This window comes from Salminus brasiliensis, chromosome 23, assembly GCF_030463535.1.
Source record: "Salminus brasiliensis chromosome 23, fSalBra1.hap2, whole genome shotgun sequence".
Classification (NCBI taxonomy): Eukaryota; Metazoa; Chordata; class Actinopteri; order Characiformes; family Bryconidae; genus Salminus; species Salminus brasiliensis.
This window is the reverse complement of record NC_132900.1, coordinates 8,161,824-8,181,900: the sequence shown is the minus strand read 5'-3', so window position 1 is coordinate 8,181,900 and position 20,077 is coordinate 8,161,824. Positions and strand designations below refer to the sequence as shown.

General features: G+C 40.5%; 1 protein-coding gene across 6 annotated transcripts in view; it reads right to left on the bottom strand.

Moving 5' to 3' along the window:
* The window catches only part of LOC140546207 (receptor-type tyrosine-protein phosphatase mu-like), a 220,226-nt gene that overhangs the window by 5,617 nt on the left and 194,532 nt on the right, over positions 1-20,077 (bottom strand). For all 6 annotated transcript variants that reach the window (XM_072669429.1, XM_072669431.1, XM_072669433.1 and 3 more), the window contains 7 exons: positions 17,356-17,453; positions 11,265-11,381; positions 10,508-10,662; positions 9,318-9,453; positions 7,341-7,490; positions 5,649-5,822; positions 3,978-4,109 (listed from right to left, as the gene is read on the bottom strand). In XM_072669429.1, coding sequence (XP_072525530.1) covers positions 3,978-4,109; positions 5,649-5,822; positions 7,341-7,490; positions 9,318-9,453; positions 10,508-10,662; positions 11,265-11,381; positions 17,356-17,453 — 962 coding nt within the window. The remainder of the gene's footprint in view (positions 1-3,977; positions 4,110-5,648; positions 5,823-7,340; positions 7,491-9,317; positions 9,454-10,507; positions 10,663-11,264; positions 11,382-17,355; positions 17,454-20,077) is intronic.

The following is a 20,077-nucleotide window of genomic DNA, read 5'->3' as shown; positions in this document are numbered from 1 at the left end:
ATCTGTGCCTTTTCATTATTTATTCATATATTCAAATCATCTCCTATTTGATCGTTTCCATTAGAAATGCTCCATGCAGGCTACATATTTCACTCCCCGACAATAGACGTGTGATTGTGTTGCTTTTTGTAAAGGAATAAGTGATGAGAAGAGGATATAGAGCCTGGGTGAGTGTCTCTCAGCAGGGCCAGATTGGCTCTTTAGTGTTTGATGTGTAGGGCAGGGAGAAAGAGGGCTGTTCGTTTTGCTGAGAGCATGAGACGGCCCCCCTTTCCTCCTCACTGGAGTGCCGCAGCTGAGACGGCACTGTTTCAACACCCACCTGCATGTGTGTGCACTGAGGTAAGCATGCTTTGATGCAGAAAACACACACACACACACACACACACACACATTAGTGAGGAGTTCCATTGACTGACTTCTGTACCAATGTAACTACACTCTGCTAAGCCGAGCCCTAACTGTAACCTCAAAGACATTTGTTCCTCACAATGGGCTAAGCAGACACACACACACACACACACACATAAAAATTATGTATTAACTTGGTAGATACATATATTTTGATTAGGATAGACTGAATTTCAGGTTGGGTCCATTGGGGGGCACTAGTCACCTTAATTTAATAACAGAGAATGTGACGTGTGGAATCTCAGTAGGAAGGGGGTGATTCTGGTCAGTTCTTAAGGATGGTCACTGGTTATGTGAGGATACCGATGACCCTGATAAAAAAATTGGTTAGTTATACCCATTCTCATTTACTTCAGGGACAAGCAGGGTTATCATGTGTTTGTTAAGGACAGTTAATTAACAGAAGAGTTTATTTAAATAGTCTCCTATGCTGAGATAGATGCTTCAGTTATTAACCAAATACCTAACACAGTTGTTTCTCTGCAGCCATTTTGAATTAGAGATAGGGACAGAGTTTAGGTAGGTTTAGGTAAAGGTAAGGATAGTTTCAGAGAGTTTTAAGTGATAGAAGAACTTGGATTTCTTTATAATGGTGTTTATATTTGCCCTCTGCCTTTAACCCACCCATACAGCGAATACAGCCCTGGATCGAACCCACAACCCACTGTCATCAATAGCCTGGTGCTCTAACCGCTGAGGCAACAGTGTTTATTTAAAATGTATTTAAATTGTACTACCTTTATTATCAATGGGCTTACCTGCTTATGCAGGTTCTTCTTTTTTGTAAGGGCATTAAAAGAGTTTACCCTGCTTTTGGTGGAGTAACTGTCTCCAAATAAGAGATAAGAGAATGTTGGAACTGGACCTTTTGGGCAATGGAAGAAGATCGACTGGTCAGACAAGTTACTGTGTGCTGTTAACATTCCAAGCTAGAACGACCATAACCAAGTCCAATTCACAATCACTCCACCTTACAACTTACAGGACTTGGATTTTATAGGATCTGCTGTTACATCTTGGTGAGGTCTTGTAGAGTGAAATAGTTTGGTGGCAGGTGGCCCTAATGATTCGGCAATGATACAGGTACTTAAATAGGATGTAATAGAATAGAATTTAGGTTAATAATAAGGTAATCTTCTAATACTGTGGACTGTCCCAATAAGCTTGTTCCCAACAGTATGATGGCAGCTGGCTAGTAAGTCTGATATGGTATGTAAGGTGTGTGTACCAATACCAAGCAAGAGCAAGAGAAAGTAAAATACTGACTGACTTAATGTGTAAGTATGTGTGTGTGTGGGGGTGTGTGTTTGCCCCTGGTACCTGGACCTCATGGTCTCAGAGGCTACAGTCAGAATATTGAATGAAAGCCGTCTTAGTGTGGAGGAGAGGGGAAGAGGGAGATGGGTTTTGGCGGAGCTGGGGTGATTCTCTGCACCCCTCTCAGCTTTGATCCTGGGGTGTTATGACAGAGCCTCAGGCTGCTGCCCCCATAGAGTCTCCCTCTCTCTCTTCCTCTCACACACACACACTCACACACACTCCAAAGCATGTAGGTATGCACACACTGAATAGCACACTAATCCAAAGTCATGCACACACACACACACCCAAGTCATATCACTCTCTTCTTCTTCCCACACTCCCATACAAACACGCTCCCTCATGTGCAAACACACTTGAGTCCATGTCTGCAAGGTTCATCTATCTCTGCTAGTCATTCATTTTTAACCACTGTGTCTGATTACTCTACAGGGCGGCTTTTGATGTCTACCCTGAATGGTTATGAATTCCTTCAAAATCCTCTTTCCATGTAAATAACCTTTATGGGGAAGAACTGTGTCGTCTCTCAGGAGAAGAGATACTTCTAACAGTCCTTCTCCCCTAACAGGTTAGAGTAAATATTGAAGCTAAAACTTCAAACTTTTACAAATTCCTCCCCTACAGACAACTTTAGTGTCCTGTAATGTTGCTGTTGATGCCTGTATTGAGGTGGACATGTTTTCCAGTATGCATATGGGTCACAGGCATATGAGAGGCAGTGCTGAGTGGTGCAGATAAAATTCAGTATGCACATATTCCTCAAATATGTCACACTGTCACTGTGTTTGATGATAGTTAGGTTTGCATTAATAAACTTAATAAACTCACACTCCCTGAGTGCTGCTACTCTCTGCTGAAAGAAAGTTTCACACATCTGAGTCAGTTTTCCCTCTCTTGAAATGACTCCAAAGTAGGAGGGATGACCAGATTTTTAAAAAATGTATTCTTATATTATTAATTTTTGCCAGTCAAATGAACTGAAGATCAATAATGAATCAATAAAGCTTTCTTTTTAATCCTTTGGAGTGTCTTGCCATGTCTAACTGGTGGATTTATGTCTGTCATCTGCCTTTCATCTGTAATTGGTGGACTTGTGCGTTCATCAATGGGTTTGTGTGAAACTGACACTTGGAAACTCTTCTGCCTCCTGCCGTACAAATTTCATTCACAGGTATGAAGGTATGTTTTTTACAGCAATATCAAGAATTTCTAAAATAGAAATTTAGAAATTTTAGAATTTTAGACTTTTCAAGTATCTGTCATCACCTGTCATTACTGCATTATTTAAAACATCTTTTGAAAGTTTATGAACTAAGAATAGAATAAAAACAAAAATTTGTGTAAGTTTTACATGAGTAATATTAGTGTTAAGAAGGCTAGGCACCCTACAAGTGTGTGTGTGTATGTGTGTGAGAGAGAGAGAGAGAGAGAGAGTGAGACGTTAAGCAGAGAGCGAGTTAAAGCTCTGTTTGCAATGCAAAGCTCTGTAGCTGAGGTTGTCTCACAGACTCTGCTGGTTGACAACCCGTTCCCAAAGATTTTATTGGACTTACAATGTTTGCCCCTCCTCCATAATTACGAGTGCGCCAACAAAAACGAGAGGGTTTACTTTAAGTCAGGTGGATGTAAAAACATCCCGGGGGTCTTTCAGGACTGTTTGTGTGCCTATTGTTGCTAGCAACACAATGCTAAGCATTTGAGCTGTTTGTGATGTGTCTAAATTACATACATAATGGTATTACTGTATGTAAAAAATACCATTTTACCGTCATACCACCCAGCACTACTCCAAAGGTAACTTTTCATAGTGTATTCCTACTAGCGTTATTAAAATGACGCAGTAACTGATTACAGAGTGTTTATGAGTTCATTCAACTTAGCTTAGTCAAAGTTCTCCTAACTTACAATTTTTAGTTCTGCAGCTCAAAAACGTAGCATTGTGTTGACCAAACTGAGATGCAGAAGTAAAAAATGTGAGTTAGGAGAACTTCTGACTAAGCTAAGTTCATTTAACTGCTCTTTTATCAGTTAATTTATCAATTTAAGTTGGCTTGTCTTTAATTTTTTACAGTGTGTGGTGACAGTGCTACTTTATGGGCTGTAGTCGTCAATACCAGTAAAACCTTCTTGCATGACACAGATATTGACATACTCATACAGATGATATATCACCCAACCCTAAACAAAAAGCAAATAATACTGCCAATCTATCAGTTTGTCCTTCTAGCCAGTTCTGCTGGTCTTACCTGGGCAGGGTCCACATCATTGAGCATAACGATGGATGTGCAGTGATAGTCCAGCACCAGCCGCCAGAAATCTTTCACTGTGTTTGGCAAGGGATGCTGAGTGACGATGAATGCAGAAGGCTGCTTGTAACTCTGAGAAAAGGGAAATAGTAAGAGAGAGATGAAAACGTGAAGGTGCCGAAGTATAAAAATGAAGACACATAAAAAACTAGACAATGGACAATGAATTTCCAAGATGAGTAGCCTGTTTAATGAGTCTGAACTGAGAGCACTGCTCCCACTACACCCATTTTACAACAGTGGCCATTCAGTATGTTCATGGTCTATATTCCGTTCTTTAATAAAACAATCTTAAAGTAGACTTCTTCATTAAAAATATCAAGAAAAATCAATCATAGTTAACTGCAGAAGGAATTGAATGTTAGATGCATGAAGTGAAAGCTCATGGGGCTGATGCCTCATAGATCTGAGGATTTTTTTTCTCTTTAGTGGTTGAGCCACACAGGAGTTTAATAACTGCTCTAAATTAATTTTCGTTGTGATAGAACCTCTAACCTATGTACTATGTACTAGCTCTGAACAAGAAACATGCGTCTTAATGCGACACAATATACAATAGAGAGGAAAAACAGTACATTCATAGCTGCATATCACTGAGGGACACAGATTTTACTTTTACCTTTAAATCTATCACAAAACATACTTCATACATCAGTATCTCAGGCAGTTCTCAGGCATTTTTATAGGCTTTTTATAGGCATCAAAGGCTTTAAACACCTCGTTCACTACCACTACTGTGAACATTTCTAATTGCAAGCTTCTCTAGAATGGGGCCATTCTCATCAAACCATTTTGAATTACCTTGTTCATATCATTTTTTAAAAAAAACAAACAAGCAAACAAACAAAAGCAATTGTAGCTTATGGGGAAAACACATAGACATAGACATGGTTTCGGTGCATGTAGCTGAATACAGATTTTCTGGTACCCACTAGTAGGGTAAATACAGTCATTTTACATTTTAGTGTGCATGCCACCCAGAACCCCTTAAGCTTGGATGTGCATGGTATTGTGGAAACTGTAGTGGTTTAGAAGTATTGCTTTGGCAACAGTAGTCTTGTTTGCCCCCTCCATCCCTCATCCTCTTCTCTCTCTTGTTTCTCTCCTCTCACTGTTCTCACCTTTGGATTTGAAACAACTGAAAATAAACAGGTATTTCACAGACATTCTGGCTTTAACATCTTATTTAAACTCATGAAATCATGCTGGATTGGAGAAGGACGATGTGTCTGCGGTTTTGGGTGTTTTTCCCCCTGATGCACTGTACTTGCACCAAACCGTGAGGTTCAAACCATGTTTGTTTACACCCTTAATAGCACCTGAGATGCAGTAGCATTACAGTGTGATTTGGGGGGAATTTTGGACTTTTTGTAACTCAAAAAATCTTCTCTGTAATTTGTCTTTTGAGTGTACAGTGCCATCAACAAGCTCGGCACAATAGAAAACATATGCTCATTTACAAAATGAAATGGCTGAATTTTGTTTCTAAGGGGTGCCTTCTCAGACAGAATATGTTTTGCACTTGAAACCTTGCAAAAAACCTGGCCCTGAATGTTCATGCTTTGTTGCTATTCTTCATTAAAGAACACAAAATAAAGACAAGTGTCTCACATCCATGAGAGCAGCGTTGATGTAATTGCTGCTTTCTCCATCTATGGTGATAAGAAAAGGCAGGCAGCGGTCAGGTGGGAGCACGTCCATGCAGCGGTTCTTCTCGTGGTTCCGTGGCAGTAAAGCAATACTGCAGTCCTCCACACGAAGAGTAGGGGTCACCATGTTCAGAGTCTATGTCACACATACACAAATACATACAGAAATCATTGCAAAGCTGCTAGATATAGATTATTATGCTTACTTGTGTAGTAGCTTTATCTTTTTGTATCCCATAAACTCCCATTTCAGAACATAACACATAGAAACAGATTCTGTTAATTAGTAATAACAGAATATGTTTGAGGGCTCCATTTTTAAGACTTTTTTAAACGTTTTTTTTTTACTACGTAGCACCAGCTCATCAGGGCTTCCAGAATACATCTTTTAAAAGGCTTGGGTGGTGTGGAATATACATTTGAGGGTAAGGTAAATTACCAGGATCCTCTCAGCCAACCAATACTGTCCTATACTTTTTAAAACAGTTTTTTAAGTACAACATCTAAAAACAAAAATGGATCAGTCAAGTGTAAAGACAAGGTAAACATCCTACCTGTATCTCCTTGTAACATAGTGTGACAATTGTTCCAGTACTCAATTAAATTACAGCATATCATTAACATATGTGTAGACCTCTCAGCAAACATTTGTAGCCAGTGTTACAAAAGACAATCTGCCATATACTATTTTGTACAGAGCTATGCAGTGATTAGGGTATTGTGAAGTTAACACTGTTCCAACCTTCTTTATGTGCTTCAAATTTGGCTGAGAAAGGTAAGTCTCAGAAAAACTCCAAAAACCTCCAAATAAGTAAATTGCTGAGCTTCACCATAAAGAACGCCTGTTTTATAACTGTAATAATATCAGTTTACAGTATTATAACTACTTTTGTTAATGCTATTATTCAATGACCGACTGTAATTGCTGTATATTTCCAGCAAGCATATTGTTTGTGTCCAGCACCTTCATCAATACAGCAGATTGCAACAGGGTTTCAGGCACTGAAAATAGATGTGCTCCTTGGGCGTCCAAGCACAACATCTTAAATCTTCATGAAAATAGCAACACTTCAACCTTGCGCTGCCTTATTTACACGGACCTCCCATTTCTTTGCACCAAGCCTACCTGCCTTTTGCACCTCCAAATTACCCAAACACACTTTACACAGACACAAAAACACAAATTTGTCATAGCACAGTGCTAAAGTACTGAAGCTTATATTGTGAAAAAGGATCTAAATGTCCAGCTCTTTAAGGTTAAACTGAAATGTTTGCTTTCTTAAATTCAGTTTGGATTGATATCCTTGTTTGGGCATGAAATTAGAAAAGATGTGAACCCCAGTTGAAGTTAGTTGAGCTAAGACTTCATCAAAGTGAAGGGGGGGGGGGATATGAGAATAATTATTTACATTTACATTTACATTTACATTTAAGGCATTTAGCAGACGCTCTTATCCAGAGCGACTTACAAAGTGCTTTGCTATTTACCCAAGAAAGAAACCTTAGCTAGTTAGAATAGACTAATAATTCAAAGATACCTCTAAGCTTAGACATTACTAAACACAATACAATAAGGCGATAATTATGTCTTCCAAGTTTAAACTAGACTCAACGGAATCTACAATACATGTTAATACATCTATACAGTCCTTACCCTGAACTCCTCTTTGATTGGACTGGAGTTGGTTTGGGGATCCAATCGATTCATGTCGTAGTAGACAGAGCGAAGCTGATTTGCTGGAATGGTAGTATCACCACAGAGACACGCCTCCAGAATGGCATCATGGATAAAGACATACTGCTCCTGACAGGTGAAACAAAGTACAAATAATGCACAGTAATTAGTCTCACCAATCATCCTCTCTGCTAGTCAACAACTCTGCTTGTGGGAAAACGAGTTACTACGAGAGCCAGGCCTCATGACCATGGTTTCTCTATTGCCAGTGTCCACAAAAGGGGAGCTCAGCTTTTTTTTTTTTCAAACCTGGGGAAGGGCTAAAAGCTAACCTGGCTACAATCTCTTCAGCTTTGATTTTGTTTTGTGTTACAGTGTTAAAACTATGCAATAATAATGTGAGTCATCATGACAACATAAACAAACCAATTAAAGCAGAGCTTATCTTTGCCTCCAAGTCATTCTAAGGTAAAATAACAGGCTTGTAAAAAGACTTGTTAAACTGCATCTGAGCATTTTAGGATTGGCTATATCACAATTAATGAAAATTATTAAGCTATGACATTACGCTCAACATTTTGCATGGTTTCTAAAGTAAGGTGGCCATGCAAATTATGGTCTTGCATAAAAATGTGGAACTGGCTGGATGCTCATTTTCGTGGCAAAACTCAACAGAACTCAAGCGTTACTGACATGAAGGAAATCATGGTGAAGCTGATGTGTATTCTGTCAAATAGTTTCAATATTTAAAGTAATTCTGATTTGTCTTCAGCTTGTCATCTGTTGATGATTGAGGGCATAACACATGTTTACATCCCCAACGTTCATCCACAAGGAGACAATTCAGCGCTTTGATGAAAATCGCTGTTGAAGTGACATTTTGAGACAATCTGGCCTTGTCAGTTTTGACTAAATCATGACACAGGGGTCAGCGCCTCCGTTATTAGGCGCCTGCGATTGTGGCTTAATGATCTTTGGCCTTTCTGGTGGCGCAACCAACCAGAGAGCAGCTGTGATGTCACAGTTAACAAATAAAAAAAGAGGTGTGTTTTTGAATAAGTGCTCTCTTTCTAATGAGGGAAAATTTGCCATCAAATTTGCAACACAAATCGCTGTCTGTTGTGGCAAATTATCACTGACAGTTCAAACATGCACATAAAAAGGTAACAAGCGCCCGTAGGGCGACAGGCAGTGCCAACACGCGCAAACACCTGCGAGGAAAAACACACAGGGGCGCACACACACGCTCACTCAAACGCATGCACGCATGCACACTTTGAAGGTCACTGAACTTGTGGAGGATGAATCAGAGAAGCACTGGCTGCATAGTTACTCAAATCCCAATCCAGACGTCATCTATGAAACATTTGCCCATTAAATCCAATGATGCTTGTGATCTAAACGGAATTACAGGGAAATGGTGCATTCAGCTAGTCTACGGCTCAGTCCAGATGGTCCGTGTTCAGAAAAGCGGAGAGTTCTTCAGCACCACTGCAACATAAAATCGTTGAAAGCTGTAAAAAAAAGAAAGAAGCCAGCTCGCAGCAGTATTTGCCTTTAGTTCTTCCCGTGTCTTTATGGCACTTCTAACCGCCCGATTTGTGTCACACTCTAAGAGACGACTGGCTCTTAAATAGGAAGGAAGTGCTGCTGAGAATGTTATGGTGATTGGCTAAAAAGAGACATGATGGTTTTAAATAGAAACAGGCCATGAGTGGATAAACACATGCAGTTTGTGTGCTATTTCAGATCAAGCCCTGATTCTTGCCATTCCCTGCCATCTCCGGCCCTGTCTCTGTTTTTTCCCTCTCTCCTGTGCTCGTTATCCACTTCTCTATCTTCTGCTCTTCTGCCATCTCCTTCTGTCGCATCTGCAGCTACACAAGCTTTGTTGTTTATGAACAAAGTTTTCGTAAGACAAAGTAAGAGCTCAAGTGTCAGTAGGTAAGTGAGTACCTCAGTCTGGACCATGTTGACCCGGCGAGATCGCAGCTCTCGGACGCAGTTGTAGATGTCCACCACGCCCTCTCTCTCAGCCATGTCCAACATGATGTCAATCACAATGAAACAGCCTGTTCGTCCTGCTCCCGCACTGCATAAAGCACAACCAGAACAGACATTGAGCCATACCTTAGAATTCATATCTCAGAACTGTTCATTAAATTGAATCTGAAAATAAGCTCCATGGACAAGTGACCTTGCTTGTTTAAGGTTCTTGCAGATGATGTTGCATAAAGATCATTGGGCTATAATACATGCGGTGTGTGATGGGATTCATAGATAGACGGTGCAGTGAATGTCTCATGGGTTGTGTGGAAGACAAAGAAATTGTGATTGCATTTGGGTGTGCCAAAGGTCATATATCTAGGTTATATCTGCAGGTGTATGGAAGTGTACGGTCATACGGGTCTACCAGCAGTGGCAAAAATCCATTCCTTTACAGGAAATACTCGTCATACAGGGATCGTCAGCAAATATTGCTTTGTTTCCAGGCAAGAATTGCTTCACCACCAATTTTTGAATAAACACTCCGCAGGGAACATGAACATGAACATATGGAGCTGAGTGGCATGCAAGAGGGCTTTGCCCACTTCTGCTCAAGAATGGCGAAAATTTCCTATAGACTGGGATTCCTGCCACTTCTGGTAGAACCATACACTTCTATACACCTTTAAATTCAGCTACTTCTTTTACACTGTGGTCTCTGGCATGCCCAAATGCAATTCATTTTGACAATCATTGACATCTGCTTTGTGACACACTTTCCATACATCGAACAAGGTATTCACTGCACTGTACCACCTCTTATTAATCTATGGGTCTATTTACAGCCTGATCATCCTCCTGCAGCGCCATCTGAGGTTACTTCCACCTTAAACACACAAGGTGACTTATTTTTGTCCTGGGAGGCTTATGTGCATTACAACACCCCTATCAATGACGTATTTGTGCAAAGCAATTCCCATCCTGGAGGTCGAGAGCACCAAACAGTTCAAAATAGTTCCTTTCCTTCTTTTTCTGGAATCTTATAAAGCACACTGGCCTTCCAGGGCCAGTCCTGGAGAACAGGAGTATGCACTATTCAAAACAATGAGCCAGTGCAATCCCCAAAAACATCTATCTAAGATGACAGGGGGATCTTATACCTGCAGTGGACCACAATAGGGCCAGCATTGGCAGGTGATTTTGCCTTGACCCTGCGGATGAAGCCCAGCAGGCCTGTAGCGTGGTAGGGCACACCGTGATCTGGCCAGCCTGTAAAATGGAACTGCTGAATCTCCCGGATCTCATGGGCTCCCCTCTAAAGAACAAGACAGAAAACAAGATTGTTGGGAAATTGCTATTTTCAAACCCTGACAAAAGTACTGTAATTATGGACTGCATTGAAATGATTACGATACTACACTAATTAGCCATAACATTAATACCACCTATTTTTTTCTACACACACTGTTCATTTCAGCAGTTCCACTTACCTTATAGGGACACTTTGTAGTTCTATAATTACAGACTGACTGCAGATGGACTACATTCTGCAATTGCAGAACTGCAAAGTGCTCCTATATAGTGAGTGGAGCTAATATGTGGACAGCGAGTATAGAAACAAGGAGGAGGTGCTAATGTTACAGCTGATTAGTGTTAATAGTTTTGCCATATCACCCATCTTTATAACAAAGTTATTAGGCTAAAATGTTAGGCTATCATTTCTCTATTTTGTGACATGACAGATTTTTTTTCTAAAGGAATACTAAATAGCACATTTGAATAAAGATGTGTGTGAGTGTGTCGGGTTGCATTTGCTACAAAGTCATAAAGTAACTAGGCTGCTCTACTGAAGCACAGTAGCTCTATGGCAGCACTTAATCTCTTGAGTGGGCTCTCATGTGTTTTTTTTTCTCTCACCTTCTCCACGGCGAATGTTCTGATCACGTACTCAGACAGAAGCTGGGTCTCTATTAGCGTCACCTTCATGTCTCTGTAGATCTCTGTGTCATCTGGCCAGTACTTACAGCATTTCACCTGAAATACAACACACGTCCAGTTAAAAACCTGTGCATTAGGGACTTCTGTTGAGCGGACAGGAGAATTTATAGCTTCGGCTTCTTTCTGTGTCATCACAACCTCTCTTTTACCTTAAAGCTTTAAAAATACACTCATCTACCTCTTGAATAACATCCTTTACTGTAGCAGCTGTTTTTAGAGGCTCATTTTTTAAGAGTCAAAGATAACAATGAGACAGAACAGAAATGTAGGTCACTGATGCCTACATTAGAACTTCTGGAACCTACCAAACTGCCCAGTTTACATGCTCTAGAATCATAGCCTAGATGACCCAAGAAATGGTTTTAATGAACACTGCCTTTCAAAAGTTTGGGATCACTTGGAATATTTACATTTATTTTTGAACATACAAAAATGTATGTATTTAATGTGGGATAACTGCAAACTATTCATCAAAATCTATTTTCTTAATATTTAGTTTAAATAAGTAAATCAATTATGCATAATGATACATAATGTGTAATTGTCTATTTACATTCACATTATCTTTCTTAAGATTTGCTTCTCCACTTATGAAACACACTAAATTATGAACATCAGTTTTATTGCATCATAATTCTTGATTCTAGACAGCTTTCATAATTTGACAGGGTTGCTTACAACTAAACTGGTTTGATTTTATTGCTTCCACATTTTTAAACAGTAGGGCACTTCATTTTGGGGTGGTGATGGTTGGGGTCCTTTTTCTGTGTGTTAGCTTTTATTATCTGACAGTTGTTTTGAATTGTCTTTTTGCCACATTTATTCCATTTTAACATTATGTACTGGTTAGAAATGCACTATTATGACAAAAGTATTGGGTCACCTGCTCATTGTTTCTTCTGGAATTAAGGGTATTTACAATTTGTTGGAATAATGCTCTCTACTGTACTTTCTACTGGATTTTTTACTACCTTGCTCTCTACAGGGACTAGACAAGCTGCATGTGTGCATTTGCACATCTGTGTCAGCAATGGTTGTAACTTAAAATAGCTGGATGCATTCATTAGAAGAGGTGTCCACCAACATTTGGACTGGAATGTCTGGATGCACTTTACAAGTTAGTAGTTTGTCTCCCCATGATGGAGTTTAGTGTCTCTGTTGAAAAGCTGTATTTGTATTAAAGCTGTATTTGTTAATGTTAATGTCAGCTTAGACATGTGTTAAATGAGAGGTTTTACTTTATGTCCAATTTAAAAAATGTATATAATCAGTGCTATAAGCATCATTTAAACATGAATGGTATGTAGAAGTTGAGTGATATCAGTAATATCAATATCAGATGTCTGCATGAAACGTTACGTAAAAAGTTACAGTGCAAAACTTAATTACTTTAAGGGAATAGATTTTCCTCAAATGGTAGTCCAAACTTATCAGGCTTTACAGTATGTCCGAACGAAGCAAACTACATAAGTGATCATGATCTTTAGCAGATATTTTAGAAATATCCTGTCAAAAAAGCCATTGTATAACACCACTGGATGTCGTTGTGCACTCACTGCTTATATCTACAGCTAAAGCGCACCATTTTGAGCAACTAGCCCAAGAGTGTATCTATGTATAAGCAACGCTGTCAGGTCAGTGGATAACAACACCGCAAAGGTACTGGGCACAGGAATAAACAAGCCAGCTGAACCAGTTGCATTAGACATGCACCGTTCACTGGCAATAACTGCAGTATGCAGAGTTATCTGAACTGTAGCCTCACCAAACTGAGAAAATAAGTCAGTAATAACAAGAATAAAATCTCCAGAGTGACTCTGGCAGGTTTCAAGAATGGAGCTGCTGCATCTATCAAGTCACCCTTGGCTCGGGTCATATGTGTTCTCAGGTGCAGATGAGTCTGACGCAGTACAGCCTTTTCTCTTTAATTCCAGCAAAATCTGCTAATAGATTTCTCAAGTATCGACGAGAAGGTAATTCACACTTTATGACTGTCTCATTCTCACATTAAGCTTCACAAAATGACTTCGTCATGTTCTCATATAACATCCAATACTCTGAGCTCACACCTGCAGCCTGTCTGTGCTCTGATATCACACTGAAAAACAATACGTTGACATACAAGACAATTAGCTCTGAAAAATGATAATATACCACATAGTTACGGCAGCAGTGACACAGAATGTCTGAACGTCTAGTTTAGAGGAACAGCAGCAGCAGAAACCAGCACTACATCTGACATGCTTTTCTTTCTTTTCTTTGCTTTTCTTTCTTTTTTTTCAAGTGCAAAACACACACAGTGCCGCGGCAAGATTCAATCTGTCCTTGGTGGCTCTCCGGCATCATTAAGGCTGGAAATGAGATTGGAGGATGGAGGGACACTTGAGGGGGAGGAGAGCAGAAGTTGAGGTCCCTTGGTGACACTTGAGATGAGAAATCCTCATCCCGCACCTCTCTCGCTCAATCTCCGCTGAGATTACATTAGGCCGCGGCCATTATATTATTCCATCAATTAAGAGGAAGTGTGTGTGCTTGTGGGTGGGTGGGTGGGTGGGTGGGAGATACATGCGTGTGTGGTAGGCGGGTTATAGACATATAGACTTGTAGACATCCATGCACAATCTCAAACACTCAAAGAAATTGACTTACTAATGCAGCTATGTGTATATCATAGGCTTAACATGGAGAACAATAGACACAGACACGCACTCTCGAATTATTCCATTACAGAAAATCTTTATCTCACTGGCTCTCCTCTTTTGCGTCCACTCAGAGGAGCTTTAGTTGCATGACCGTGTTACAGTCTTACGGTCTTAAGATATTAAAAATGTGTGGAACCAAAATTTTTGCTTTTTCTTTCATAAAACAAACACTGCATAAAACTTGTTGATCAGATCTCTCTGAGAACTGTTTGAGTGTGGTCCTAATACTCTAATAAGCACACTTGTTCAACATCCCTCTGTTTTGATCATTTCCAAGTGTGAAGCAATACTGAGTGAAATGTGCTTTACATACAATATATAGACAAAAGTATTGAGACACACCTTTTAATCACTGAATTCAGGTGGGGTATGAATTCAGTCCCATTGTCACGGGTGTATAAAATCAAACACCGATGGGGCAGTGGTGGCTCAGCGGTTAGAGCACCGGGATATCGATAACAGGGTTGTGGGTTTGATTCCTGGCCTTGGCAAGCTGCCACTGTTGGGCCCTTGAGCAAGGCACTTTACCCTTTCTGCTCCCCGGGCGCTGGAGTTGGCTGCCCACTGCTCTGGGTGTGTGTACTCACTGCCCCTTGTGTGTGTGTGTGTTCACTACCACAGATGGGTTAAATGCAGAGGATGCATATACGTGCGTCTTTACACATTAGCGAAAGAATGGGTGGTCATAGAGAGCTCATTGAATTTCAGTGTGGTACTGTGATAGGATGCCACCGTTGAATTATATGTATTCATGGATGGAAACCTTTTACCCTCCCTTTCACGCTTTCAGTTTCGCTGTTTCAGAGAAACATCCTCCAGAGCTTTCTTTCGACTTCTCTTCCTCCTCCAGCTTTACCCACATTCTCTCTCCCCACCCCTCTCCCCTGCAGGGCTCATCTGATCTGCAGCACATCTCCCAGAGAGCCTCTGTGCGGAATGGAGGCAGATGGGCGGCAGTGGAACGCAGCGGTGGGTTTATGGCTCTCTGTGGGAAAGACTTGGCAGCCCACCCCCCTAACACACACACAACACCAGCCACCAGCTACCCTTCACCAGCAGGCAGCATTAGATCAGCCTCCTCCGGCAGTGCAGCCAGCATTAGATCAGTATCACACAGTAGCCTGGCACTTGCAGCCTACAGCAGGCCACATCTGCCCAGTCAGACCCCTTGCCCAGGGAGCAGGAGTCTGGCAGCTCTGAAATATGGAATAAGGCTGCAAAAGATGCTGGTGGAAGTTCTGGAACTTGAGAGATTTGCTTTGTTAAACTCAGAGATGTTATGGGGTGTCTTGATTCAGTCTGAAAGAGCGGTATGGCTTTAATGACTTACTATTAGTTATGTTCAGCCTGATCAAACTTCAGTCCACTGTTAAGGCCTTTTTACCAAATTGCTCTCTGTTTACACCAGGTCCATAACGTACAGCAGTGTGCACATTTAACATGCAGTTTAAAATATCTGCAAAAACTGTTATCTATATCTTCATAGTTAAACTAGCTTTACCTTTTATAACCTCTTAATGTTCTTCATTAGTACAGTGGAAAGTATCATTGCCTGTCATGTGGAAAGCTGGGGTTTAAGTAATGACAGAGATAGTGTGTGCTTTTTTTTGTTACAGGTGCAGTGGTGGATCAGTTAGGGGCAGCTGGCTTATTGATCACCAGGCTGTGAGTTTGATGCCCGTGTCCACTAAGCTGCCACTGTTGGACTCTTGGGCAAGGCCCCTAAACTCTCAGCATATAGACAATAAAGGCATATTATGATATTATTATGTGGTTACACATAAATCTGCAAGCACAGCTACTGCACACGTAGTGGTAGAGTAACAACATGAAACAAAGCTGTGAGAAGAGAGTACTTTGCACAAGAGCAATCTGAATGTGATGATAGAGGCGTGAAGACAGAATGCGAGTGTGAGCTGATTTTATCAGCAGTTTTGAAAGAGGCCAGAAAGTGGCTGAGTGAGCAAAGCAGTGATAGCAGATCCAAACAATAAAACAAAACACAATAAACACAAAAGCACAAATAGATGGTCATATAAAACAAGGCAAGACAACCACTGGGATGTAAATACATTGGGCCTTATTCACCAGTATCCCTCAAAGAAATTGTTATTGGGAATAGTCCAGACAAAATGTCTACATCAGATTCATGCTTTTTAAAATGTTTTTTATTAATTTCTGTTTTTAACTTTGCTTGTTGAATATTTCCCTATTTCTCCCATTTGGTGTTGACAATTAATCCACCTGTACGTAGCTCCCTCTGGAACAAGCAATACTGCCGACACTGGGAGGGTAAGGATTTAATACATGTCTCTTGATACATTCAAAGCCATCCACCACCTCTTTTCAAACTGCTGTCAATGCAGCATTGCCGGGCAGCCGACACACAACGGGCAGCGAGGACAACGCCAGGTCCCCAGCTCCACCACAACAGCTAACAGACGCCTGTGCCGGCCAACATCGCTTAAGAGTGATGAGGGGGGAGAGGGCCATCTACCCACCCCAGAGAGAACACAGTCAAATGTGCTCTGTCTGACTCCTGATGATTAAGCGGCATGGCTGAGGATTCGAACTCACCACCCCTGGGCCATAGTGTTAGCGCATTAATGATGTTTTTACACTGCAGAATTGTTCACAGCTCAGCTCTTATTATGATAAATACCCAATGTCTAATAAGAGAGCATTAGAATCTTTGTAAAATGGTGAACTTTCATTTCACAGGGTTTAAGAAGAAAAATTCTTCTTAAGTTAACGGTTGTTGAATAAGACCCAGTGAAGACGAAACAACCAACCTACAGACAAGACACAGGTGAGACAGATGCAACAGGCAGAACTTCACAGGAGCTAGAACCCAAAACAAACACATAGGAGCACAATAAGCAGATACTGGGGCATCCCCCATTTATTTTTGTTTCGGTCCCATTGGGTTGTAGTGGCTGCAGTGTGTGGCGGTTTTTCAGCAGTGATGGTCATCTCATTGACATGATGGCTCATTAGGAACACAGAGATCTGGACTTCAGTGCTCTGGTGATCTGTTCATCATGCAAGAGGCCAAGCAAAAAAAAAACATTTCATGCTTGTGTGGTAATGACCAATGATGATTAGTTCCTGCGCAGTTCCCAGTTCTCAGACCAACCTCGAGATGCAGCACTTCACCAGCAAGGGCTCCCAGTGTAACTGTCCAATTGGTCTAATTCATTTCAGTGTCTGTGCTTCTATAGAGCTCAAGGGGGGGAGGTATTTAAAAATTGTGCAGGTTTGAGTCAAGCTGAAATCTAATCTACAGATGTCATACCCTTCACACTTACCCTTCCAACTTCCACCAAGTTTGTAACCATTACAATGGTTGCCGTGTTCTCCTGCCACACCATCCTCCAGAAGTCGATCACAGTTTCTTGCATCGGCCCTGCACAGGGAATACAAACACAAACCATTGATTTAAAATGCTAAGATGCTACATCCCACATCAGTCATTGTTCATACTGAATCTACACAGTTATACTGATCAACTGCAATGACATTCACAACTTTTATGAATTAGAAACAGTAAGAGAGTATTATGTAATTAGTAAGAAAACAGAGAGATTTAAAATATGTTGACTTTTAAAGCAAACACAGTACACAGTACACAGTTGCATGTCTAATGTCATCACAAAGTATGTTCTATAGATCAGCACCAGCGCCTGATCTGAGTGATCTGTCAGCTTACATACAGCACGCAGGTGGGAAATGTATTCAGAAGCAACACTGTATTTAAAGTAAAAACACTTCATGAATCAATTCTGCTTCACAGTCACGCCAACAGCTGTCCACTGCTATAGGCTTATACTAATAACAAACCCCACAACCAAACTGTACATGAAAATTGAAAGCACAAATTGAGTTAATGAAGTTCGTCTCGGCCAGCGGTGACCATTCGGCCCCTCCCATTTTCAATTAGGAATCTAATTAATTTGAATTAATATTGTTTTTAATCAAGTACCAGCAGAAAAAAAATTACTTGTGACAAATTAATTAGTGTGTGCAAATCCCTGCATAAGGGCTGGAGCTAATGCGCATTACCTGCAGCCAGAGGCAAATTACATTCAGCCGAGACTCGCTACAACCTCCCCATCTTCCTCCAGCTCATAAAAATGTCATTACAAAACAGCTGGACCGAGAGCTGATGGTCCACACACACACATACAGACATGCATGCAAAGCTACACACCCACAGACACACAACAGACCCACAAAGGCATAAACTACACCAACAAGTACACAGACGTACATTTGTACATTTGCATAAAAAAGTATGTGAAACCTTTAGAAATATTTGGAATTATGCATTGATTACTAATGAACTACATTCTAATCATTATCTAAGTCACAGTTATAGACAACCACAATCTAACTAAACCAATAACAAACAAGCAGTTGCATTGTTTATGTCTATAATTGAGCACATTGACAGTAAACATGAGTAAACACAGTGCAGGCTAGAAAAAGTAAGTGATGTCTTGAATTTATTGATGCGTATATCCCTCGTTTGCAGCAATTACCTCCACCTTCACAAAGTCTCCTGTAACTGCAAAAATATTTGCCCAACATTAAGTCTGAATTTTGAGGTATTCCTCCCTATAAATGTGTTTTAGTTCAGCAATATTTCTGGCCTCGACATGTCGATAGAGTTAAGTTCAGGACTACTTAAGTTCTAACTACTTTTTTACGACCCCCACCCTCATGTTTTGTTATGGTCTGACTCCAGACCAAATAGTGGAAGGATCTTACCTGGATGCCCACTCCTAGGTAGTTGGCAGAACAGATTCTGAAACCATACCAGATGATGGCCTCCTAGTTGGTGTTTTGATGATCCTAAATGTGTTTAATCTGGTGATCTGGTGACTTTAAAGGCCACAGCACATGGCTTGCATCACTTTCATTTTCATCAAACCATTCAGTGACCATGTCTGTCCTGTGGATGTGAGCACTGTCATCCTTAACAGACCACTCCCATTAGGATAAATGTGGTCAGTCAGAATTACTTTGTATTGATATACCCACTTCTTCCCACCTGGGACCAGGCGTTTGGGCCTGCACTGTTCTCTTGTATACCACACATGCACTCCTCCACTTGTAGAGAATATGGTGAAGGAAGACTCATCTGACCATAACACCTTTGTCCACATCTCTGTAGATCAGCTCTGGTCATATTTCTCAAATCTTTGTAATAAGGGGCTTCTTCACAGTAGGTCTACTCTATCTAGGTGTGGACAGACCTGTTCCTGTTCACAGAGTCTGATCATCTCCTGCGGTGACATACTCAGTCACCCCACTCACTGTTCTCTGATACAAAATGAAGGTGAATTAAACCTCCTCTGCATTTTTATACATGGCACAGAGCATGAGAGGATGTCAACTGCTTTATTATATCATGTAGTCGGTGCACCTGTTTGGAAGCATCTGCAGTCATTATGTGTCTTTACTTATTTCTTCAAGATTATCTTCCTTTTACACCCATCTGTACATTCTTACCCACCATCACTATATCCCTCCTCTTTTCACTCCTACACTAGACTAAATAGTCTAGCAGCGAACAGGACATCTGCTGTGTAGGATTCAAATGCTATTCTGCAGCCTGACATAATACGCTCACTGATCCCACTGAACACCAGCCTGAATCTGAGTCCTATATATTACAGTTACAGCAACATCACTGACTGCATTTGACCTGCTGCATGACTACTGAAGACAATATTTAGGATATATATATATATATATATATATATATATATATATATATATATATATATATATATATATATTTATATATGGGATCATTGAGTAAATAGTGAGTGTGTGATTTTGGTTGGGGAAAAAATGCCCAGATGTGTTTTTTACAAGCCTGTTTACCATCCAGATGATTCTTTTCAATAGGTAAATGGGAAATGGTTGGTTTACTTATGCTATTTTTTATTGCCTGATGTTTGTTTAGCTCCAGAAAATCATATCCGATTCCAGGGATCAGATTCCAATGATGTGGCTTTATAT